General features: G+C 36.5%; 2 protein-coding genes across 3 annotated transcripts; both read left to right on the top strand.

Annotated features, from left to right (window-relative positions):
• Nucleotides 1-51: 51 nt before the first annotated feature.
• LOC127414604 (pleckstrin homology domain-containing family A member 2-like) lies at nt 52-13,805 on the top strand. 2 transcript variants are annotated; one of them, XM_051652754.1, is made up of 13 exons: nt 448-586; nt 1,796-1,830; nt 3,829-3,978; nt 4,526-4,582; nt 4,701-4,749; nt 4,829-4,926; nt 5,618-5,749; nt 5,841-5,957; nt 8,148-8,216; nt 8,312-8,382; nt 9,135-9,198; nt 11,674-11,751; nt 12,118-13,805. In XM_051652754.1, exons 2-13 carry the CDS (start codon nt 1,825-1,827, stop codon nt 12,403-12,405), a joined length of 1,179 nt encoding a protein of 392 aa, XP_051508714.1. In that variant the 5' UTR covers nt 448-586; nt 1,796-1,824; the 3' UTR covers nt 12,406-13,805. The 2 variants fall into 2 exon arrangements, with proteins under 2 accessions (XP_051508713.1, XP_051508714.1); XM_051652753.1 differs by lacking the exon at nt 1,796-1,830 and having other exon boundaries at nt 52-586; nt 12,118-13,790.
• A 2,286-nt stretch (nt 13,806-16,091) lies between these two features.
• On the top strand, nt 16,092-25,820 carry LOC127415285 (ankyrin repeat and SOCS box protein 13-like). The gene is made up of 6 exons (XM_051653978.1): nt 16,092-16,301; nt 19,270-19,469; nt 19,626-19,776; nt 20,083-20,217; nt 22,750-22,941; nt 23,480-25,820. The coding sequence occupies exons 1-6, from the start codon at nt 16,253-16,255 to the stop codon at nt 23,635-23,637; spliced, it is 885 nt and encodes a 294-aa protein (XP_051509938.1). The 5' UTR covers nt 16,092-16,252; the 3' UTR covers nt 23,638-25,820.
• The last annotated feature ends 97 nt before the right edge of the window (nt 25,821-25,917 follow it).

Raw genomic sequence — 25,917 nt, 5'->3', positions numbered from 1 at the left:
CTGACTACATTAAATATAGATCTTAACATTTTATGTGCCGTCTTTATCACTTTTATTATAAAATGCACGTGTGCAAATTCAATAAGAAAATACATAGTTTGCATATTTGTATGACTTGATCCTAAAATGCATATATATCTGGCAACACTTCATGAGAAAAACAAGTACATAATAAAATATTAATTTCATGCACGTCAAAGCTTTGAGCTTTTTCACATTTAGTAGCCTACTTCTTTTAACGTTAAAGTAATGTTTAGTCTTTAAGTTTTATAGGCTATAGGAGAGCCTATCGCAATTAGATTTCAGAGAGTTGTGTCTGCCTCCATTACTGCGTCGTTTCTGACATCTACTGGGTTCCGCTTTGCGCATGTGAAAAAAATAAATAAAGATACACTACCGGATGCGTTTAGTTTTGGTTTTAACTCAACTTGCTGTCAACCCGGAAAGAGGCTGCGCTCACTTCTATCATGCGCCAGCGCACAGGGTTCGGCTCTCCGCGCTGCGCTTTCATCTGTTTTCGCGGATAAATGTGTGCAGTTATTGTGTCCTGAGGCGCACCGAGCATTTAACACACAGGAGAACGCGGGTGAGTCACGAGCCTTTGGGATTTTGGAAGTGAAGCAAGTTGATATTAGGTGTGGCAGTTGTACGCAATAGCCACTTCCTCTCCAAACGCTTGATCTCATACATTCATGATAGATTTCTTTGCATGGGAGTTTATGGAAACCTGGTTCAGCTGCACATAACTTGAATGCACCTGTCTGGAGCGCTCTTAAAACTTTTTTTTTTTTTTTCTTTCTTTCTTTTTTTTTTTTTTTTTTTTTTTTTTTTCCGGATCTATTATTGAGAGTGTAAAGACAAGAATAGCCAAATAAATTATTCTAGTTTTAGTCATGAGTATCAAATTTTGTATAAAACAGATGCTCCCTATGGCTGAAATTCCCATGAGAGCAGCAGGCAAAGAAATAATGTGATATATAAAATATTGAAGATTATGCATGGAAAGAATTCGTGATACAGTATTTGCATTGGTTTTACATGGACTCTGACAATTAGGTCTGTTCCTAAACCTTTCTATGTATTGTTTTAAAAACTCAAAAGAATACTTTTGTTGTTGTTGTTGTTGTTGTTGTTGTTGTTTTCACTCTTTCCTGCTCTAGTGTTGAGAGTGTAAAATGGTAAATCCCATGAATACATGTCGAGAATTGTGAGGGAAATGTGGTTTATTGTCATAAAAATCATGGCACAATATTTCAAATGTCATAATAGTCCTAAAATATGCTTTATTTTCTTTAAGCAAAAAAGTAGATTTTTTTCTTTTGATTTGGGGGTGAAATATTAAAGGGATAGTTCACCCAAAAATGAAAATTCTCTCATCATTTACTCACCCCTCATGCCATCCCAGATGTGCATGACATTCTTCCTTCTGCTGAACACAAATGGAGATTTTGATATGATATGGTAGATCGGAGATATGATAGGTGTGGTGAGAAACAGATCAATATTTAAATAATTTTTAGTATAAATTCGCCTCCCAGTAGGTGGCGATATGTGCAAAGGATATGAAAGTGGAGGTTTATAGTAAAAAAATAACTTAAATATTTATCTGTTTCTCACCCACACCTATCCTATCGCTTCAGAGGATATTAATTTAACCACTGGAGTCATATGGATTACTTTTATGATGCCTTTATATGCTTTTTGGACTATCCAAGTTCTGGCCATCATTCACTTGCATTGTATGAACCTACAGAGCTGAAATATTATTCTAAAAATCTTTGTTTGTGTTCAGCAGAAGAAAAAGTCATACACATCTGGGGTGGCATGAGGGTGAGTAAATGATGAGAGAATTTTCATTTTTGGTTGAACTATGACTTTAAGGGTACGTTTGCCTTTATATATAACAACTTTATATCCCTAGTACATATTACATGTAATCTGGATTAAGTAAAATCGAGTACTTGTAAATGGATTAAATTATATTTTATAAAGGATGTAATCAGATTACATTTACTTTTATGGAATACATGATTACATTTTAGCCAACGGCAATTACTAGTGCGTAATTTAATAATTATGCTCCTAAATTTTAAAAGAGCGGTGCCGGTGGCTGAAATATGTGTGATAGGGCTAGCCAGGTAACATTACATACATTGAAGACAGTGCGGTCCTGTTCCTCATTTGACAACATAGGAAAATAACTTTACATTCAAAGAATGTAAAATAACTGAGCAATGCAGTCTTTACCTTACAAAAATGATTTACAAAAAAAAATCCAATCTTAAGAAGCAACATAGATGTTCTGTATAAATGCTTATACATTATGTACATGTATGTTTAATGTTTAATGAAAGGAGTGTTCACATTTAAAGTTAATGATTATATTTTAATGAAAATATGCAATGAGTAATCCAAAAGTAATTGGAATACCTAGAAGTGATCCTAATTATATTACTAATTACAATTTAAATCATGTAATTTGAAAGTCATAAATTACTATATATATATATATATATATATATATATATACACTGGCAGCCAAATGTTTGGAATAATGTACAGATTTTGCTCTTATGGAAATAAATTGGTACTTTTATTCACCAAAGTGGCATTCAACTGATCACAATGTATAGTCAGGACATTAATAACATGAAAAATTACTATTACAATTTGAAAAACATATTCAGAACTTCTTAAACTACTTCAAAGAGTTCTCATCAAAAAATCCTCCACATGCAGCAATGACAGCTTTGCAGATCCTTGACATTTAAGCTGTCAGTTTGTCCAGATACTCATGTGACATTTCACCCCACACTTCCTGTAGCACTTGCCATAGATGTGGCTGTCTTGTCGGGCACTTCTCACACACCTTACAGTCTAGCTGATCCCACAAAAGCTCAATGGGGTTAAGATCCATAACACTCTTCCAATCATCTGTTGTCCAATGTCTGTGTTTCTTTGACCCACTCTAACCTTTTCTTTTTGTTTTTCTGTTTCAAAAGGGGCTTTTCTTCTCTTTGGAGTCTTCTCTTTACTGTTGTACATTAAACTGGTGTTGAGCAGGTAGAATTCAATGAAGCTGTCAGCTGAGGACATGTGAGGAGTTTATTTCTCAAACTAGAGACTCTGATGTACTTATCCTCTTGTTTAGTTGTACATCTGGCCTTCCACATCTCTTTCTGTCCTTGTTAGAGCCAGTTGTCCTTTGTCTTTGAAGACTGTAGTGTACACCTTTGTATGAAATCTTTTTTGGCAATTTCAAGCATTGTATAGCCTTCATTCCTCAAAACAATGATTGACTGACGAGTTTCTAGAGAAAGCCGTTTCTTTTTTGCCATTTTTGACCTAATATTGACCTTAAGACATGCCAGTCTATTGCATACTGTAGCAACTCAGAAACAAACACAAAGACAATGTTAAGCTTAATTTAACGAACCAGATAGCTTTCAGCTGTTTGATATAATGGCAAGTGATTTTCTAGGACCAAATTAGCAATTTAGCATGATTACTCAAGGATAAGGTGTTGGAGTGATGGCTGCTGGAAATGGGGCCTGTCTAGATTTGATCAAAAATCTACTTTTTTCAAATAGTGATGGTGCTGTTTTTTACATTAGTAATGTTCTGACTATACTTTGTGATCAGCTGAATGTGAATTAAAGTACCAATTTCCTTCCGAAAACATCAAAATCTGTACATTATTCCAAACTTTTGGCCGCCAGTGTATATATATATCTGTTTCTTTGTATTGTTGTAAAGGACCAAAAAATTATCACAGGTTTAAGGAGTTTTGTGTGCATGTGTGAGATACAGTAACTGTCTTGTTTTCAGATCTGGGACATGCCTTACCTGGACAGACAAAATCGGACCTGTGGATTCCTGGATATCGAGGAAAATGAAAACAGTGACAAGTTTTACCGCCGTTATTTTATCTTGGATACTGATAAGAATTTTCTGCTATGGTACATGGACAATCCACAGGTATTGCTCCTTTGCTTTTAAACTCTGTGAAGTTGCTGTATGGTTTTGCACATGATTTAATATGTTTAATATTTAAATTTGACTAAATCAACCTCACCCATTAAGGGTCAGATCAAGTAGAAATAGCTGCTTAAAGGGTAAAAAATTCTGACATCATTTACTTACCCTCATGTAGTTTCACACCCATATGACTATCTGTCTTCCGTAGAACACAAAATAAGATTTAAGAAAGAATGTTCAGTCTCAGTCACCATTCACTTTCATTGTGTAGGGAAAAAATGCAATACAAAGTGAATGGTGACAGGGGCTGTTTTTCTGCCTAAAATCTCCTTGTGTTCTTCAGAAGAAAGTCATACGGGTTTGAAACAAGAGGGTGAGTAAATGATGACAGATATTTATTTTTTTTCGAGTGGACTATGCTTTTAAGGTAACAAACAATGACACATTTTCACTTTTTACAGTGCATTTGCTTACACCCTAAACCTCTCATTTGCATTCTAATTTTTTATCCTACATATTTTGCATAACTCTGCCTGTTTCTACACAGAACTTACCTGTGGGAACAGACTGTGTTGGAAGTTTGCGACTCAGTTACATTTCAAAGGTAACTGCATATAATAGGCTGCCGTATGTAAAGAAATACAAATCAGTGAATGCACTCTTATTATTACCTTTTTATTTGCTTATGTACTCTTTCATTTGCTCCATATATTTAATTGTAGGTTAATGAAACATCAGTTAAGCAGAAACCGAAGGCAGAGTTCTGCTTTGGTAAGTATAGATAGTGGCTAGGTTTTTGTTTTGGTTGTCACAGTATCAATAACAAACCACTGTCGTCTTTTTCTTATAGTAATAAATGCTTTGTCCAGACGGTACTTCCTGCAAGCAAATGATCCTGTGGACTTGAAGGAATGGGTCATTGCCTTGAATAATGCTACCAAAATTACAGTATGTCGAGCTCGTTACACATTTTCCATCAAGGTTAAACATAGACTCATGGTTGTCATTTTAGGGCATTCTTTCTCATTTCTCATTTTCAAAGGCATATTTCACCCAAAATTGCCAATTCTGTCCTCATTCATTCACCCTCACCCTTACTCCAAACCCATATGACTTTCTTTCTTTAGTGGAACACAAAGGAAAGATTCTAAAGATTGTGCGGGTCATTTTTCCATGTAGTTACAATAAACAGGAATTAAAGCTTTCACATTCAAATGTGAAAGCTTTGGAACTACCCACATTTATGTGCTTTTTGGACCTTTAAAGTTCTGTCCACCATTCACTTGCATTGTATGGACCTAGAGAGCTGAGATATCCTTCTAAATATCTTCGTTTGTGTTCTGCAGAAGAAAGATACATTTTAGTTGGCATGAGGGTGAGTAAATGATGAGAGGATTTTCATTTGTGGGTAAACGCTTCCTTTAAAAAACAAGCTTCTTCCATATGCAAATAAAATGTACACACCTGGACTTTAACCACAAATAAGCATACTTCGTTTTTTAATCTATTGAAAAATCAGTTAGGAGCTGAAAGAAGAGGTTATGGTTTTATGCAAAGTCTGTATTCTTTTGGTTTGGTTTGTATGAAATAATGAAGGTTTATGCGTTTGTGTGTATTAATCAATTAATATCTGTTTAAGGTTCCAAAAGTATCACCAGTGGCTCAGACCTCTGACGTTACAAATGTTTCAAACCCAAGTCAGTCAACATCTCGACTGGCTTACAAAACAGAAATTGTCGGAGGTGTGGTTGTGCACACACCTGTCCAGCAGGTAAAGTATTTGTACATGTTCTTTAATCATATTTGAACTTAGTTGAATTAATCAGGAAACTATGAACATTAATTTGTTTTGTTGTCATCAGAGCGATACTGAGGATGTCTTTGTGAGTGAATCGGCATCACATCTCACTTTAAGGAGATGCCAGAGCATGCGTCCCAATATTGTGAGGGCTGGCTACTGTGTCAAACAAGGCAACGTGGTAAGACAACTGTCTTTGGATTTTGGATATAATGAGCATATAAAAAATGGCTACTTGTAAAAAGTCTTGGCCAGAGGTTCTCAGCTGGGGGGGTCATGACCTTAAAATAGGTTGCTGGTCTATTCTGATGGACAGATGCTCATAGACAAAAAAGCTAAATGCAAATAATAAAATGCAACTAACCATATAACAATCATGCATAGTTAGGACATCAAAATAAATAAGCTAATCAGCTTTTAAACTGGATGAGAAAACACTTCCCAAAAGTTTTTGTCTATGGCCCAGTGTTTGTTCCATGTGTTAGGCCAGGGGAGTCAATCTCAATTTCAGCCCCGGCCACATTAGCGTTATGTGTGCCCTCAAAGGGCCGGTTGAAATGTGGCACTGGCACCTGATTTGGTAGCACCCATGCAATTACCAGTAATATAGCATATATAAGCACTGATTTTGAATTTGGGATGCAGATGTAAATGATGATATTAACAGTAGCATCTGTGAAAAAATGAACACCTAATTTATATAAGGCTAAATTGAAATACTCAGACAGTGTGACTAATTTGGGTCTCCTTTACAGATTTCTTTCATCAGGCTCCTACTTATTAAGTCATCTCTTGGAATTTATGAAGGCAAACAAAAACAGTAAAATTTTCCTACAATCAGAGAGCATTAAAGGAGAAAAGATTTAGAAGGAAAACTGACTGTTTGGACCATAATAAATATGAAAATGCATCATATTTCTTCCATCGTGTGCATAGTTTTAAAAATGGTATTTGTAATAAGACCATGGTGACCACATGTAGCCTATGTAAAACCATGCATTACTTTTTATTACCATGGTTAGTGACTGTAGTTCCTATATAACAAACTATGGCATTTTTGGAATGAAAAACAATAGTCTAAATGCCACAGTTAATACGGTTAGAGTTACTACAGTAAATCCATGATAAATGTTTGAAAGGTTTGTGATGTGTGGATTGAAAAGCCTTCTAATTTATGTCTGCATGACATTGTGTTTTCTTTTTCAGTGCTGTTTAGAATGTCAGGGCTGTTTAATATGACTTTAAACTAGTTTAATCAATGAGACATTTGGAGTTTTGCAACAGAAAATTTTGTGCCGCATTCGAACTGGATTCACAATCCGCGCCGCGTTTCTCACGAGCACCGTTTATAATGGTCTGTGCTCCGTGGTCTAGTCCAGTCCACGAATAAAAGCAGTTGCCCTGTGCTCACGCACCTCTTTCCATTCTGTTGTTGTGCTAATAATTGATCGAAGTAATAACTAGTGCTGTTGATAATGATCAGTGCGGTTGTGACGAGTCCACGAGGAAACCCACCTGCTCTGAGCTTGTGACGCTCAATCCATTGAGCCGTGCTGATAATAATGCAGATAGCATGGTTTCGTTCTGCTTTTTGAGCGAATAAGGTTACGATGACAGCTCATTAATATTCATGAGAAAAGCGCTAACTGATTGGTCAGTGACACATTCTGTTCACCTGCCATGCTACGTTTCTGAATTCAGCTCACAGGCCACATGAAATGCGGATTTGGCCCGTGGGCCTTGAGTTTGACAGCTTTGTGTTAGGCTGTTAAATTACACTTCTGCTGTTGTTAATCCATTTACAAAATTGTCAGTTTTCCTATTCAGCCTGCATAATGTTAATAATTTTGTTGCCTATGCAGTTCATTGCACTCTCTGAAAGTTAATTCTATTAATTCTACATTAAATGTTTTTCTATTACTTCTATAAAGTGTGTGATGAAGTGTGTAATTTCTGTGCTGTTAGCATCAACAAACGAAATTAGAAAGAAATTACTGTTTACAAACAGGTTTTTCAAACTTCACACCTGTCTACCTTTGGTCAGAAGAACAAATAGCTCTGCCCCAAACTCATTTCTCTGGTTGTACCAGTGTTGCTATGTCAGGCAGGTGAGGATGCTCAAAGAAACAAAACAATATTCTGAATGTTCTACAGAGTCGGTTTAGGGAACAGCCAAATTTCAAAGAAGTTAAACTACAAATGTAGGTACTGTGTTGGGTTACCATTTGATGTCCAATGTAAACTTTTGGTTCTGAAGTGAAACCAGTTGAGAATCACTGCTGTAAACAATTACTTACTTATTATTGGGGTTAACACTTTTATTGACAACCTCATTTTGTCTTCACTACAATTCCATTGAATATTCTTTCAGAGGAAGAGTTGGAAGAGGAGGTTTTTCATTTTAGATGACCAAACTGTGAGCTACTATAAAACTGAAATGGTGAGACACTGGAATGGCAAACTCTTTAACAGAAAGCAAGTTATTTTATAGTTATCATGAAAGGATATGTCAACTAATACTCTCTCTGTATTTAGGATAAGGATCCATTGCGCAGTATTCGACTGAGAGATGTGCTAAAAGTTAACGAATGCCTTGTAAAATCAGGGTGAGATAACATTTATTTTCTTTCTTGTTTTCTTTCTTTTTTCTGTTTCACAACAGACAGGATGTCTTGGTCAATCGTAATCTCTGTTCCATACAAATGAACTGCAGAGTGAACATATTAAAGGAATAGTTCATCCAAAAATGAAAATTCTGTCATTATGTACCCCCCCCATAGTTTCAAATGTATATAATGGTGGTTATTTTTTCTGTTTAACAGAAAAGTAGACATTTTTGAAGAATAATTTAGTGACTCTTCGCAAACATCCCATGAATACATCTATGAAGCTACAAATGGAAAAAAAAAAAAGAAAGAGAAACAAATACACCATATAAGTAGTCAAAAAGCACCACATATAATTTATCCACCATATTCATAAGACTTACAATAGTTTTATGTGAGGAACAGACCAACATTTAAGTCATTATTTGCAATGGTGAAGGGGAAGATTATCAGTGAATGAAGACTTAAATTTTGGTCTGTTCCTCACACAAAGCCATCAGATGATTTCAGTACACTTGAAATATAGGTGACAATTCGCATGGACTACTTTTATGGTGCTTTTTGTCTTTTTTAGAGCTTGACAGCCGTGGTTATCATCCCTATCATCTTATAGAAATTTTAATGAAGTTAGTGTAATTGACAGAATTTTCAGTTTTAGCTGGGGTTCTTGTTGGGGTCTTAAAAATAAATGTGCTTCTGTGCTTTCTTCCAACTGAGGGACTTTTTTCACTAATACATGTGTTTTTTTTTAGGGATTTGCTGTCCCGTGATAACCTCTTTGAAATAATCACAAGTACTAGAACCTTCTACATCCAGGTAATTCGAAAGAAATTTGATTTATAGTAATCTAGGTATGAGTGAAAATGGTAATACATTAAAATGCATTGTAATATGTTGTGTGAGGTAGACTGCATAATGCACATATGGTTCATCTCATTGACTAGCAAGCAAATTCGCAGCTGTGTGTAAATGTATTTTGAGAGCAACTGTTTTTGAATCATCCCTGCATAAATGCTCTGTCACTCAAGCAAAACGTAAATAACTCATTATAAATATTCTTTGTGTATGTAACAGGTGTGTATGTGGCTACTGTTCTGCTGAGGCATTTTGTAAATGCAAATGGGACTTTTAGTTATATGAGGATCTCATATAATTTAGTATGCCTACATATAGTGACTACTGTATGTAGCAGTATTTGTAATCATCATAAATAAAAACAACCAATAATAACGTATGTGGACATATTTCCATATTTAATATAAGTTAAGCTTTCTGGACATTACCTATGAAGTGCTGGCAACTACCACAAAAATAATATTGCCTGTCCTTCAGTTTTTCAAACAACCAAAAATCACGTTTATACTAATACACTTACAATGGAAGTCTATGGGGCAAGGTATTGCACTGGGCTAAATGACAAAATATACAGTTTCGTAAGTACTGCCACAAAACTTAAACTTTATATGTTAACATGACACTAGTGTGATAGAATCGCTTACTAACCTGGCCTGTGCAGTGTTTTATGCGATATTCAACTCCTGTTATAATCACGAAAAGCCACTAAACATTTACACAATACACAAAAGGATACCAGAAAAGAGCATGATGTAACTATCTGCAAAGTACTGTTTTAAGGGATTTTCACCCAAAAATAAAAATTCTCAACATTTACTCACCCTCATGCCATCCTAGATGTGTATGACTTTCTTTTTTCTGCTGAACACAAACGCAGATTTTTAGAAGAATATTTCAGCTCTGTAGGTCCTCACAATGCAAGTGAATGGGTACCAAGTTTTTGAAGCTCCAAAAAGCATATAAAGGCAGCATAAATGTAATCCATACGACTCCAGTGGTTAAATCCATGTCTTCAGAAGAGATATGATAGGTGTGGGTGAGAAACAGATCAATATTAAGTCCTTTTTTACTATAAATTCTCCTCCCTGCTCAGTACGTGGTGATATGCAAGAATGTGAATTGTCAAAAAAAAAAGTAAAGGTGGGGATTGCTTGTAAATAAGGACTTAAATAGTGATCTGTTTCTTAAACTGCAAACAGTCCCACGGCTAAAAGGACGATTTAAACATCTTTACAGCTCAAATAACATTTTTTAATTTTTACAGAGGAATAAATGTGTTCTACATTTACATTTACATTTATTCATTTGGCAGACGCTTTTATCCAAAGCGACTTACAAAAGAGAAAAACATAAGCGAATCATCTTAAGGAGACAGTGGTATGAAAAGTGCCATCTTACAAAGTTCCACTAGCATCAGAATAGTATTCAAAACAGATTAAAGTGCAACAAGAATGTATTTATTTATTTTTTTTAATGACTGGTTAAGTGCTCATGGAAAAGATGTGTTTTTAGTCGTTTTTTGAAGACAAAGAGTGAGTCAGCTTCAAGGATGGAGTTAGGAAGGTCGTTCCACCAACGTGGTATGATGAAGCTGAAAGTCCGGGAAAGTGTTTTGGTGCCTCTTTGTGTTGGTACAACAAGGCGACGTTCCTTAGCCGACCGCAGGCTTCTGGTGGGCGCGTAGCTCTGCATAAATGATTTCAGGTATGCTGGAGCAGACCCAGTGACTGTTCTGTATGCCAGCATCAGAGCCTTGAACTTGATACGTGCATCAACCGGCAGCCAGTGGAGAGAGACAAGGAGTGGTGTAACATGTGCTCTCTTTGGTTTATTAAAGACCAGACGTGCTGCTGCATTCTGGATCATTTGCAGGGGTACTAACTGCACATGCAGGGATGCCTGCAATGAGAGTGTTACAGTAGTCCAATCTAGTTATGACAAGTGACTGGACAAGCAGCTGTGTGGCATGTTCAGAGAGGAAGGGTCTTATCTTCCTGATATTGTAGAGTGTAAATCTACACGATCTTGCGGTCTTTGAGATGTGGTCTGTGAAATTTAGTCTGTTGTCGATGGTTACCCCTAGATTTCTGACTGATTTGGAAGGCATTACTGTAGTTGCACCCAGCTGCACGGTGATGTTGTATTCAACAGCAAGGTTGGCTGGAAAGACAAGGAGTTCAGTCTTGGCTGGGTTGAGTTGCAGGTGGTGTTCTAACAAAAATATTAGCTTTACAACTGTTAAACCCTCTGAAATACCTGGCCCCATAGACTTCCTTTGTAAGTGCATTACAGTAAACACATTTTTTTTTAGAAACTGAGGAACATGTTGAAATTATTTTGTGGTAGGGCTTAATTGGTATCGAACTCCAAACATTTCTTTAAAAATACAAACTTAACATGCTTATGTGCTGTGTGTGTGTGTGTGCGTATGTATAGACAGACACCCCAGAAGATATGAAAGGCTGGATCAAGGATATTGCCTCAAAAATTCAAGACTTTAGAGGACCTTCTAAGGTAAACCTACGTTATTAAGTCAAGTCGTTTTTATTTGTATAGCACTTTTCACATTATACATCATTTTCAAAAAGCTTTACAGAAAATCATGCTGTAATGTCTGTAATGTTTTAAATGTCTTTAAGTCCCCAGTGAATTGCTTATTTAAAAAACTTAGTAAAGTTATTGGGGAGGAAAAAAAAACCTTGGGAGAAGCCAGACTCAGCCGGCGTAGCCAGTTCCCCTCTGGCTATACAGTGTAAATTTAATGCCAATATGTGTAATAGAAGTCATGTATTAATTGAGTAATTCACTTTAATTAAAAATGAATTATCAGAGTTTATAAATTTTCAGGATTTCTCACAGTTCTCTTCTCTGTATTGACAGTATCGTGGTTCTAAAAAAGTATTTTCTGCACCGGGGAAACCTCAGCTTGTCAAGTCTTGTTCCATGGCAGATTCGTGGCAACCCTGGACCCCTGTTCCCAATCAGGAGAAGCGTTTGAAGGAAGAGGGCCAAAGAGAGGGTCCATACAGCTCTCTCCCCTCCCTCGCACACCCTGGCCACATCTCTCTGTCACAAACTCGTCAACGGCACCATTCGCAGCCTCAGTTCGCTCCCATTGATACAGACTTTCCCGAATGCCTCGACAATCTCCGCACCACTGATGTTTAGTTGCTTTAACGGATACTGCTGGCCAGCACACGGATAGTGTTATGATTTTATTCCTTTGTTTTTGCTTTTTCTTGTTTGATGGAGCATACACAATTTTGCAGCAAGACTGCAAATAATTAAAGCTGTGCAAACATGTATGTGCTCATTGCAATGCTGTTCACCCACCTTAAAGGAATGTCTCTTTTTAGGAATGTAAAATCAGGAAGGATCAGCTGGTGAAAAGTTTCTTTAGTAAGATTTCAGCAACATGTCTATATTTTTACCAATCCAAAAGTCTGAGATCATGAAAATGCTTCTATTTTAGCATTGGTCTAATTTAATCCAAATATCTTTAGTAACATTTTACAATAAGGTTAAAATTAGCAGTAGTTAACATGAACTAACAATTAAGCAACACTTTTGCCGCATTTGTTAACGTTGGTTAATATCGACATTAAATACATTTTAACACTAGTTAATGCATTATGAACTACCACAAACTTACAATAGAACATTTATGAATTAACATTAACCAAGATTAATGAATGCTGTAAAAATTATTGTTCTTTACTAGTTCATGATACATAATGCATTAACTAATATGAACACACATCTTTATTGAAAAGTGTTACCCAGTTTTGTTACAAACATGAATGTCAGCATTTCGTACAAGCTGAAGGGCATCAGAGCATCTTGCATTCTTCAGTGTAAGCAAGGAAATCAGACCTTTTGTACAAATTAGTTACAATGTTTGTGACAAATTTGCTTACATTTGATTAGTGACTTAGAAATACAGCAGAATCCTAAATACTATTTATTGATTTTACACAGTATGTTTTTTTATTGTTTTAAATCTGTCAACACTAAAACGCTTATTTCAATATTATATATATATATATATATATATATATATATATATATATATATATATTCCCCGATTTTCAATGTGGGCTCAGACTTTTGGATCCCGATATACAGTTGGTACATCTGATAGAATTCAGTCAATGCACTGGGCTTGATTTTATATTATTTTGAAGACATTTTGGCCTCAACATCACTAATGAAGTCACTTGAAGGATTGTGGAAGTGCAGTGATCTTTCCTGATTAGGCTACTACCAGGCATTCTTTGACCTGGATGTCTGAAAATATAGTCATATTTTCATACTGATTCTTTAAAATGACTGAAACCTTCATATAATGCTTTATTTTGATTTGGTTGTGAATGGTACTAAATGTTGAAGAAGTCTGTAATGTTGATTAGGCTACTCATTTGTATGCGTATTTGCTTGATATGCATCGTTGCTTTGCATACGAAATAAACCAGTCTGTGACGTAAAATAAACCACGGACTTTGTCTAGTCGTTGTAAAGCTTTAGCCAGTTCCTCCACCAGTCCGGAACGGCGCGCGCATTGACACTTAATTCAAATATAAAACCAGAAGACAAAACATAGAAACATAATAAGCGATAGAAAGGCCATTAACACGAAGCCAGGGTCTAAAAGGGGCGGGGCTTAGCAGTTATTTACGATGATTTAAGACAATGTCCTTACGTCTTTTTTAATAAAACGCGTTCTTTGGTGAGGTACGATAGGTCTAATAATAAATGTCCTAATTCAAATAATATATTTTTTTTTATTTTTAATGTCAATGTCATTATACAGGTCCAGAACACTGACACTAGAAGCATAACGATATGGTCACATGGTATGTGTTCCTTTTTCTTAGTCTCAGCCTCAGACGCCACGCCCACAGTCTGTACTAAATAGACCTTTATCATAGACTGTGATGACGCGTTTCCGCCTTATTTAACAGCGTAAATCTCGCAAATGTTTTATATAATATTTTTTTTTTTAAATATTGAGAGTACATTTATAACATTATGCTTATTGTTATATTACTCTGGAATTAGTAAAAAAAAAAAAAAAATTACCACAGCTGCAAGGGGGTTTCTTTTACAGCTGACAGAGTGACAGTAAATTTGGCATCTTCTCTAATTTTACTGTCTTAATCACTATCACTAATTTTTTTCCTCTTCTGGAAAGTCATTCAAACATAATAGTGGATTTTTTTCTTTTGGTCTTCGCGCAAATGGATAAGTGAAAATAATATTTGCTGTGATCTGCCATACCTTATTCACGGTAGCGCCATCTTTGATTTTTAATGGAAATGACAACGAGGCTGTGAGGGATAGACTTATATTTCTTCAATGGCACACAAGGTATAAAGCTGTAAAAAGCTCATAGATCACATCTGATTATACACAACTCATGTCGTCTGGAGTCTTTTGTCTCATGTTCATGGAATTATGTTTTTTCAATGTTTTGTCCGCAGAACGGTCCAAAAACACTTTAAACTGCAGTACAACCCTACAAAGATAACGCTGCTGTGAATAAGGTCTATTGGAAACGCTTAGTTCAGTCAGACCAAATCTTCTGCAGGATTTCTGAAAACTTAGTTTGCGCTGGTCCGGGTGGAAGCACGAGTCGAGTTCATAAGGTTCCGTGTTGATACTATAAGCGCTTTTGAGGACTAAATAATCACAGAATTTGCCCACGTTTGCAAGTTACATCAGCTCTTTTAAAGTTATTCAGCGTTTGGTGTGAGGCGCGTAGCAGGAAGTAAAGCGGATATCCATAGAGCAGTATATTCTTCTTTGTTTACTTAGTTATGTTTGTGAAATACTCTGTAATGAGGTTATGTGCTGTACTTACACTCGCTACACATTTTCCGCAATTTTCCCGTGTGTTTTCTGTGCAATCGCTCGCGGAGACTCGCGCGCAATTATATTAAATTATTTATTTTCCAATGCCGGTCTTTTATTATGGTATGAGCAGTCTCCGATAACCCCGCCCCTAAACATTACGTAATGACAAAAGTGGCTGTGACTGGTCGCTTTACATGTCAGTTAGATGGCTTTTCCTGCCTAAGTGGGCGGTTCTTTGCCAATGTTAGCTGCGATCAAAGTCTTTCTAGCAAGTCAGTCCACTGTCGGCCATCTTTGGAACGCTCTCGGGAGGCTATTTCCAGTCATTCCAGTGCAGCTCCTATCTACTTGAATGGGAAAATACCGAAATCTCCTAAACGATTGGTCAAGATTACGATCAAAGGGCATATTTCAAATCAGCAGTAAAATCTGACAACACTAGTATCATAAAATGTGCTTCTCTACCTCAGATAACGCTAAAAAACGCAATTTTCTGGGCTTGTATAGCTAATGCGCATGCGTGTTGTCGAGTTGATTGACAAAGGTGATTGGCTCTTTTACCTGTAAGGCGGGACTTCCTTTCTACATCCGTTGACTGTTGGCTGCCCTTGGGCGTTCCAATATCTCCCATTAATTTTAATAGAAGTGGCCCATCTCTGCTAAATATTCTCTGATTGCGATAGACTCCAGGCTCCAGACCTTTCGTAAGGTCAAAGGTCTGGCTACGCGAGACTACTTTTTTCTGCGCTGGACAAGATTCACTTCTAGTGAATAGGGATCTTTCTTCAAAGATTTTATAAAGATTGTTGGGGGATATTTACTTGCCCATGCCAGATACCAATCCTTGTAATTAACACATTTAAACAGCCATACTTTGTTATGTATAAATGTCTCCAATAAGACAAAAGCGTCCTGGGGTTTGAATGCGACTCAATGAGAGATTCGGCTTTTTGAGCCGCCAAGCGACCCCTGGAGGAAGAGATGTTCATGGCCAATAGAAAGCAGTTGGTAACAAATGACACTTGCCATCCAATAAGAGAAAGAGTGCAGTTGAACCGAAAACAAGTCGAGTGTTTGTAAACTATGGTGAATGATGGACTCATGCCGCCTCTATATGTGACCAATATTTTCATCATTATTCTTCTTTAAATAGGAAGTAATAATGGAATTTGACATAACGCGCACAAGGCCATCGCTGTTTGGAGATATTGGTAAGACTCGTTTGTTTACATAGCAGACTGCGTTCTTAGTTAACAGTCTACCCTATTAAAAGAGGCTTGATACATTGTAAGTAACCAGCATCCTATTCATCATTCGATACGTATCACTGAAGATCTCCCTTTAACTGTATGACACCTTTTTAGAGGGCTCGATGACATACTTGTATATTGCTTACCTAACCTGTCCTGAATTGCAGTATGCCCACATGCTATTTGGCCTTGAATCAGTCACCAATGACAATTAGCAGGTTACAAAAGCCCTGGATCAGTGTGACCTCACCTGAGCCTACACATTGCATTTGTTCATGCCCTCTGTAAAAAATGTATTTATTTAAAGATACAACTAAACTACGAAAGTGTTTAAATATATGCATGACTCTTACAGTAAAGTGATGTGGCTGTGTTTTATCACATGATAAAACCATGGCACTTTGATATATACCATTGTTTTGAATTATAGGGCATAGTTTTTACATCGTAACCAAATGTGCTTCAAAGAATACCTTGATATTACTGTAGTACATGTCCAAATAACATGATAATACAATTGTATTTTATTGTCAGTGATTTATTATTCATTAACAATAAGATGCTTTTGACATTCTTGTCAGTGGATGATTCACAATTGCAGTGTGCGTCATACAGAGTGAATTTTGTAAATGTTGTGTAAAATTCAGTGTTCATGTAAGTTCAGCCTATGTCTCATTCGTCATCATTATTAAATTGTATTACATCATAGATATCTAGTAGGGATGGCAGTCCAAAGTTAGGAAGGTTTTTGTACTTCTTATAGAATAAACCGCGACAATGATGAGTTTGCAGGTTAGTGTATGAAACTGGTGTAACTGCGCAAACTGAATGATTAGAACTGACAACATATATTATGCAATTTGTCTGTATGTAGCCTTGAATAGTTCTTTTATTCAAGAAGTCTACACTTCACAAATCTACATACTTGTAACTGAAAATACATTGTGCTATATGAAAAATACACTGCCTGGCCAAAAAGAAAGTTGCCTTTTGGATTTAAATGAGCAGATACTTAAAAGCCTACGATTGGATCATTATTGCAATGATTAATATGTTTCGGCTGTCAACAATTCTTTTAACCCTAATTGATGCAGTGTGTAGCTTCTCATTTCTTAAACAACCATGTCAGAAGATGTATCCTATGGTCGTGGAAAAGATGTTTCTGTGTTTCAGAGGTGGCAAATTATTGGCCTGCATCAAGCAAAGAAAACAACTAAGGAGATTGCTGCAATCACTGGAATTGGGTTAAGAACTGTCCGACTCATTATTAAAACCTGGAAGGATAGTGGTGAACCGTCAGCTTCGAGGAAGAAATGTGGTCGGAAAAAAATCTTGAATAATCGTGATCGGAGAACAATAAAACGCTTGAAGTCACATTGTAAAAAATCGACAGTAGAACTCATGGCTATTTTTAATAGTGAAATTAAGAGCATTTCCACATGAACAAAGCGACGAGAACTCACAGGATTGGGTCTAAACAGCTGTGTGGCCACAAGAAAGCCACTTGTTAGTGAGGGTAATCGGAAAAAAACGACTTCAGTATGCTAGGGAGCATGAAGATTGGACTGTGGAGCAATGGAAAAAAATAACTTGGTCTGATGAGTCCAGACTTACCCTATTCCAAAACGATGGGCAGGGTAAGAAGGGAAGCCCATGAAGCGGTGTACCCATCATGCATAGTGCCCACTGTACAAGACTCTGGAGGCAGTGTTATGATCTGGGTTTGCTTCAATTGGTCAGGTCTAGGCTCAGCAACATTATGTGGCAAAAAAATGAAGTCTTAGGGTTAGGGTTAGATAAATGGTACTGAATGACCAGGTTATCCCATCAATGGATTTTTTCTTCCCTGATGGCACGGGCATACTCCTTGAGGAACACATGAATTGGCCACCACAGAGTCCTGACCTTAACCCCATTGAAATTCTTTGGGATGTGCTGGAGAAGACTTTATGGAGAGGTTCAACTCTCCCGTCATCAATAAAAGATCTCGGCCAAAAATGAATGCAGCTCTGGATGGAAATAAATATTGTGACATTCCATAAGGTTGTCAAAACAATGCCACGACAAATGTGTGCCGTAATCAAAGCTAAAGATGGTCCAACAAAATATTAGAGTATGCAACTTTTTTTTTTTTGTCCAGGCAGTGTACATATACACCAGTGGTTCCCAACCCTGTTCCCCCAACACTGCAATTTTGTAAATCTCCCTTATCTGACACACCCAATTCAGGTATAGAGTCTCTATTAACAAGCTAATGAGTTGAATCAGGTGTGTTTGAATAAGGAGATATCCAAAATGTGTAGTGTTGGGGGCCTCCAGGAACAGGGTTGGGAACCACTGATATACACAATATATCATCCAATAATGGCAAGGGTAAATAATCTTTCTCCCTTTATAATGATTTGGGTTGAATTTAATGGAAAACTATGTGAGTTGCGTTCCGTGGCACTGCAGAATTTTGGCGCTGAGCGTTGGCTGTGTGCATACCTCTGTAGAAAATAATTTTTACGAATTTTAGAATGCATCATGTCATCCGGCAGACGTGTCCGGTGCGCGACCCACTTTAATTAACCCTGCCGCTCACACTTTACCAAAGTTGTGTTGTGTGAAATGTTTTGAAAAGACAAACTGTTGTGCAACAAGCAGCCCAATTTATATCTTAAAAAAGTCTCAATATATATCTATAATCATCGGGAACATCATCTGATTATTGATGCATGAAAAAGAAATTGATCCCAAGCCTAATATCTAGATATTGATATTGGCCATTGAAAAACCCTTATCGGTCAAATGCTGTTTGTGAAAAGCGATATAGATCAGAGGCAATAGAGGTCTATTACATTATGTGGAAATTGTTTATATTCACTCAAAAGCGCCTATGTTAATCTATGTTTTGAAATTCTTTCTCTTTCCTGCTGCCCTCATGCAGCACATGGTTTGGGCTTCTGGACCGATCGTTCTGCAGTGCATGAGGCTGCGGCTCAAGGCAGAGCTATGCAGCTCAGAAAGCTGATCGAAAACGGGGCGTCTGTCAACATTGTGGCTGTGGACTCTATTACACCTCTCCATGAGGCTTGTATACAGGGCCAAACACAGTGTGTCAAACTACTCCTGGACGCTGGAGCTCATGTAAGGACAGTAACCCTGCACACATTATTTTTGTGTTGACATATTGTTGTTGATATGAGCCAAAAAGAAACTTCCTTACCAAGGAGATTTTTCAAACTGTAGACTTTATTAATCTGCTGCTTCAGTTGTTTATGTACTGGTGTTTTTGGTTAACAGGTTGATGCTCGTAACATAGACGGCAGCACTCCATTATGTGACGCCTGTGCTGCTGGTAGTCTGGATTGTGTTAAGTTGTTGTTAGAACATGGAGCCAAAGTTAACCCTCCGCTCTTCACCTTCTCTCCCCTGCATGAGGCCTGCATGGGCGGTAAGGCAATCTGACACTAAATGTTTACGCCATTGCCATTATTTGGATAGTCTTGAACCAAACTCGTGCCATTGGTTGAACCAGTTTTGCTGGTCAGGCAGGTCAGGTGCTGAAACAAACAGCAATGTTTTAAAAGCATCACAGAGGCACAGTTTATATATATATATATATATATTATAGAAAATTACACACAACCACTTTAAAATTTGTCAGTCATGTATGTTTTATGAATAGGAATGTGGATTTATGTGTTAAGGATGAGATAAATTCTTTCATACTGATTAGAAAATAATTTTTGTTTGCCAGGTAACTCTAAATGTGTACAGCTCATGATCGATGAAGGTGCGCTTATGGAAGCCCATGACTGCCACTTTGGCACTCCTCTACATGTGGCGTGTGCCAGGCAGCATCTAGACTGTGTCAAAGTTCTGCTTAATGCAGGTGTGTTTTTCAATTTCCGTGGTGAATATAGGTTTTAATAGTGGTAGTCACTAAATTAAAGGAATAGTTCACCCAAAAATGATCATTCCTTCATCATTTGCTCATCCTCATTCTATCTCAAACTCATATGACTTTTTTTCTTCTGTCTGTTTGTCCATACAATGCAAGTCAATGAGGTCCAAAACATTCAAGCTCCAAGAAGGACATAAAGACAGAATAAAGTTAATTCATACGACTTATGTGGTTAAAGGAATAGTTCACCCAAAAATGAAAATTCTCTCATTATTTTCTCACCCTCATGCCATCCCAGATGTGTTTGACTTTCTTTTGCAGAATACAAACTAAGATTTTTAGAAGAACATGCCAAGGAGACTGCAGATGTAAAGATTTATAATGAAAATTTAGTTACATTTTTGGTCTGTTCTCACCCAAAACCTATTGGATCGCTTCAGAAGACATGGATTAAACCACTGGAGTCATATGGATTACTTTTATGCTGCCTTTATGTGCTTTTTGGAGCTTCAAAGTTTTGGACCCTAGTCACTTGCATTGTATGGACCTACAGAGCTGAGATATTCTTCTAAAAATCTTAGTTTATGTACTACAGAAGAAAGCAAATCGTATATATCTGGGATGGTATGAGGGTGAATAAATGAGAGAATTAAACGTTTTTTTGGTGAACTACAGTTGAAGTCAGAAGTCTACATACACTTAGGTTGAAGTCATTGAAACAAATTTTTTAACCACTCCACAGATTTAATATTAGCAAACTATAGTTTTGGCAAGTAGTTTAGGACATTTACTTTGTGCAAGACATGAATCATTTTTCCAACATTTGTTTACAGACAGATTGTTTCACTTTTAATTGACTATATCACAATTCCAGTGGGTCAGAAGATTAAATACATTAAGTTAATTGTGCCTTTAAGCAGCTTGAAAAATTCCAGAAAATTATGTCAAGCCTTTAGCTGGAGGAAACAGGTAGACAAGTATCTATATCCACAGTAAAACGAGTCCTATATCGACATTACCTGAAAGGCTGCTCAGTAAAGAAGAAGCCACTGCTCCAAAACTGCCATAAAAAAGCTAGACTACAGTTTACAAGTGCACATGGGGACAAAGATCTTTCTTTTTGGAGTAAATGTCCTCTGGTCTAATGAAACAAAAATTGAACTGTCTGGCCATAATGATCATCGTTATGTTTGGAAGAAAAAGGGTGAGGCTTGCAAGCCAAAGAACACCATCTTAACCGTGAAGCATGGGGGTGGCACAATCATGTTGTGGGGGTGCTTTGCTGCAGGAGGGACTGGTGCACTTCACAAAATAGATAGCATCATAAGGAAGGAAAATTATATGGATATATTGAAGCAACATCTCAAGACATCAGCCAGGAAGTTAAAGCTCGGTCACAAATGGGTCTTCCAAATGGACAGTGACCCCAAGCATACCTCCAAAGTTGTGGCAAAATGGCTTAAGGACAACAAAGTCAAGGTATTAGAGTGGCCATCATAAAGCCCTGACCTCAATCTGATAGAAAATTTGTGGGCAGAACTGAAAAAGCATGTGTGAGCAAGGAGGCGTACAAACCTGACTCAGTTACACCAGTTCTGTCTGGAGGAATGGGCCAAAATTCCAGAAACTTATTGTGAGAAGCTTGTGGAAGGCTACCCAAAACGTTTGACCCAAGTTAAACAATTGAAAGACAATGCTACCAAATACTTACAAAGTGTATGTAAACTTCTGACCCACTGGGAATGTGATGAAAGAAATAAAAAACTTAAATAAATCATTTTCTCTACTGTTATTCTGACATTTCACATTCTTAAAATAAAGTAGTGATCATAAATGACCTAAGACAGGGAATGTTTTCTATGATTAAATGTCAGGAATTGTAAAAACTGAGTTTAAATGTATTTGGCTAAGGTGTATGTAAACTTCTGACTTCAACTGTATTCCTTTAAATCCATGTCTTCTGAACATTTCAATTACGCAAGCGTGAGGTGGTGCAGTGGAGCTTCAAATTATGATCGTGACATTTTGACTGCAGATGGACAATTTTATAGTGAAAACGTAGATTACATTTTGGTCGGTTTCTCACCCACAATCGATCATATTGCTTCAGAAGACATGGATTAAACCATATAAGTCATATGCATTACCTCTATGCTACCTTTATGTCCTTTATGGAGCTTCTTTGACTTGCACTGTATGGACAAAAAGACATTATACTTTATATCCTTCAAAATTATTTGTTTGTGTTCCTCAAAAAAAAGAAAGTCGTACGTGTTTGAGACAGCATAACGGTGAGTAAATGATGAGAGAATTATAATTTTTGGGTGAACAATTCAAGTGATTATAAATTCAAGCTTTCCTGAACATCTGGTCTCTAGATTTTAAAGGTGTTGTTCTTAAATTTGAGCAAGTGTATTAATAATACATGATACGTAGATAATGCTGGTGTACGTTCTTGCTATGGTGTTCATGTGTCCTTTTATTTTAGTTATGCTTCCTTAATAAATCTCTTTCTTAAAGGTGCAAATGTAAATGCTGCCAAGCTTCATGAGACGGCACTGCATCATGCTGCCAAAGTGAAAAATCTGGAACTAATTGAGCTTCTAGTAGAATTTGGGGGAAATGTTCTTGCCAAAGACAACCTCGGCAAAAAACCCATTCAGTACACCAGAGCTGGTTCACCATCTGCCCTATGCCTAGAGTTTTATGAATGTAAGTTTGAGTACTTGCTTTATACTGGTTTTATACATTTTGGATCTGTTATGATATAGAAAACTTTAACTATGTTAAAGGGGTCATATCATGCAGAATACAATTTTGTGAAAAACAAAAAAGATTATTTATTGAAACTAAGCTTAAAAAATTATTCGTTTTTAACTTGCACAGCTTTCTAATGTCAGACAAATAAACACATGCACACATAACAGCCCACATTTACACTTCAACGACACCTATTCTGTGTTCAGAAACGGAAAAATATAACATACAGTACGTAAAGAGGGCGTTTCTAAAAAGCAGAGCTGCAAAAACCAACCCATTCAATTCTCAGGGTTAGAGAGAAGGTGGAAAATGGTCATGAAAATCTAAATTATGATGATGAAAAAATTCAATGATATGAAAAAAAATGAATGACATGACCCCTTTAAAAATAAATACTTGTTTGAAATGTAAGGATCGAAGATGTTTTATTAGTTTGGCTTAAGTAGAAAGTAAATTTATTATGCTAACTTTTGGTTTTAACGTCTTTCAGCCACACCCCTGAGTCTTCAGCAGTTGTGCAGAATTGCTCTAAGAAATACACTTGGGAAAAGAGCATTGGGGGTGTTCACTCAACTGGGCCTCCCAAATCGAATCATCTGTTTCCTGTCATTTTTACCAGCCCCTCCCCTGGACCTCTTCCACTCTTGACAGTCTGCTACTCTGTTTCTGTCCAAGTCATCCATAATGGACACAAAACTGACTGTGTTTGAGAATAAGGGCTTAGAAAGTTGGTTTCCAGGAGTAATGAGATTTCTCGTTGTGAAGCTCAGCTACTGTAACAGCCGCACTCAGTATTTATCATGTATTTGTTGATATTTTCTCCTCCTTGCTGTAGCAGGCAAGCAGTAGAAGACATGTTCACGTGGTATGGATGCCGAAAGTTTACTGCCGAAATATGTAGAATATTTGATTGTTTGATTTGGAAAGAAGCACCTTTCACGAAAAGTAACATCTGCATTGGCACCTTTTTGCTGCTGACACACCTTGCAACACCATAAGACAAAGAGCAAATTGTTTTCTTGCTGTTTTGTCAAGGTTTAAAATTGCTTCTATCTGATAGATCAAAATCAGTTATATAAATAACCTCAATAGTCTGTGTATTGTAGGTTTTCATTTACGTTACCTGATTTGTAAATATATTGTATATAAAACAGTCTTATTGTAAATCAGGTTTTGTATGAGGTATGCAAATTTTCTATATTTTACCTAGTTCTCATTTATGTGTTTCTATACACAGGTGGACAAAAGTTTGGAATAATGTACAGATTTTGCTCTTCTGGAAAGACATTGGTACTTTTATTCACCAAAGTGGCATTCAACTGATCACAATGTATAGTCAGGACATTAATAACATGAAAAATTACTATTACAATTTGAAAACAATGTTCAGAACTTCTTAAACTACTTCAAAGAGTTCTCATCAAAAAATCCTCCACATGCAGCAATGACAGCTTTGCAGATCTTTGGCATTCTAGCTGTCAGCTTGTCCAGATACTCAGGTGACATTTCACCCCACACTTCCTGTAGCACTTGCCATAGATTGTCGGGCACTTCTCATGCACTTTACAGTCTAGCTGATCCCACAAAAGCTCAATGGGGTTAAGATCCATAACACTCTTTTCCAATTATCTGTTGTCCAATGTCTGTGTTTCTTTGCCCACTCTAACCTTTTCTTTTTGTTTTTCTGTTTCAAAAGTGGCTTTTCTTGTCTTTGGAGTCTTCTCTTTACTGTTGAACATGAAACTGGTGTTGAGCGGGTAGAATTCAATGAAGCTGTCAGCTGAGGACATGTGAGGCATCTATTTCTCAAACTAGAGAGTCTGATGTACTTATTCTCGTTTAGTTGGACATCTGGCCTTCCACATCTCTTTCTGTCCTTGTTAGAGCCAGTTGTCCTTTGTTTATGAAGACTGTAGCGTACACCTTTGTATGAAATCTTCAGTTTTTTGGCAATTTCAAGCATTGTATAGCCTTCATTCCTCAAAACAATGATTGACTGCTGAGTTTCTAGAGAAAGCTGTTTCTTTTATTTGCCATTTTTGACCAAATATTGACCTTAAGACATGCCAGTCTATTGCATACTGTAGCAACTCAAAAACAAACACAAAGACAATGTTAATCTTCATTTAAAGAACCAAATAGCTTTCAACTGTGTTTGATATAATGGCAAGTGATTTTCTAGTATAAAATTAGCAATTTAGCATGATTACTCAAGGATAAGGTGTTGGAGTGATGATGGCTGCTGGAAATGGGGCCTGTCTAGATTTGATCAAAAATGACACTTTTCAAATAGTGATGGTGCTGTTTTTTACATCAGTAATGTCCTGACTATACTTTGTGATCAGTTGAATGCCACTTTGGTGAATTTAAGTACCAATTTCCTTCTGAAACAGAAAAATCTGTACATTATTCCAAACTTTTGGCCGCAATTGTGTGTGTGTGTGTGTGTGTGTGTGTGTGTGTGTGTGTGTGTGTGTGTGTGTGTGTATATATATATATATATATATATATATATATATATATATATTGTGCAAATGCTTAATGCGTTATTTAATTTTTCCTGTTTTACATGGGTTATTTCATGTTTTATCGTTATGACTATTTTTACTGTTTGTAATATAAATTGTAATAGAAAATAATTATACATTTAAGTTGTCATTAAATTGTAATGACAATTGTAATTTTCTATAACAATATTCCATTTGTTTTTATGTTACACTCAAATTCTGCTTCCTCCAAGTTGTCCTCATATCAACAGTGTATTTCTTATTTAAATAAGACCACAGAGCAGTGTAAAACATTACAACATATTCATACACAAACAATATTTCACTTTCTATAATATAAATATGTAAATAAATGTTTTTATTTTTCATTATTGATCATTTTCAATATCAGCAACACATCCATCAAGAAGAGATTTAATTT

This window comes from Myxocyprinus asiaticus, chromosome 24 (assembly GCF_019703515.2).
Source record: "Myxocyprinus asiaticus isolate MX2 ecotype Aquarium Trade chromosome 24, UBuf_Myxa_2, whole genome shotgun sequence".
Classification (NCBI taxonomy): Eukaryota; Metazoa; Chordata; class Actinopteri; order Cypriniformes; family Catostomidae; genus Myxocyprinus; species Myxocyprinus asiaticus.
The sequence above is the reverse complement of the archived record's forward strand: the minus strand, read 5'-3'. Positions and strand labels throughout refer to the sequence as shown.

What these genes read in the sequence shown, in the direction of transcription:
- LOC127414604 (XM_051652753.1), top strand. Translation starts at nt 401, where the DNA reads ATGCGTTTAGTTTTGGTTTTAACTCAACTTGCTGTCAACCCGGAAAGA. An exon ending in GCTACTATAAAACTGAAATG is followed by an intron (nt 8,217 to 8,311) that starts GTGAGACACTGG and finishes CTCTGTATTTAG; the next exon opens with GATAAGGATCCATTGCGCAG. An exon ending in CTAGAACCTTCTACATCCAG is followed by an intron (nt 9,199 to 11,673) that starts GTAATTCGAAAG and finishes GCGTATGTATAG; the next exon opens with ACAGACACCCCAGAAGATAT.
- LOC127415285 (XM_051653978.1), top strand. Translation starts at nt 16,253, where the DNA reads ATGGAATTTGACATAACGCGCACAAGGCCATCGCTGTTTGGAGATATT. An exon ending in ATCGCTGTTTGGAGATATTG is followed by an intron (nt 16,302 to 19,269) that starts GTAAGACTCGTT and finishes GCCCTCATGCAG; the next exon opens with CACATGGTTTGGGCTTCTGG. An exon ending in TCCTGGACGCTGGAGCTCAT is followed by an intron (nt 19,470 to 19,625) that starts GTAAGGACAGTA and finishes TTTGGTTAACAG; the next exon opens with GTTGATGCTCGTAACATAGA.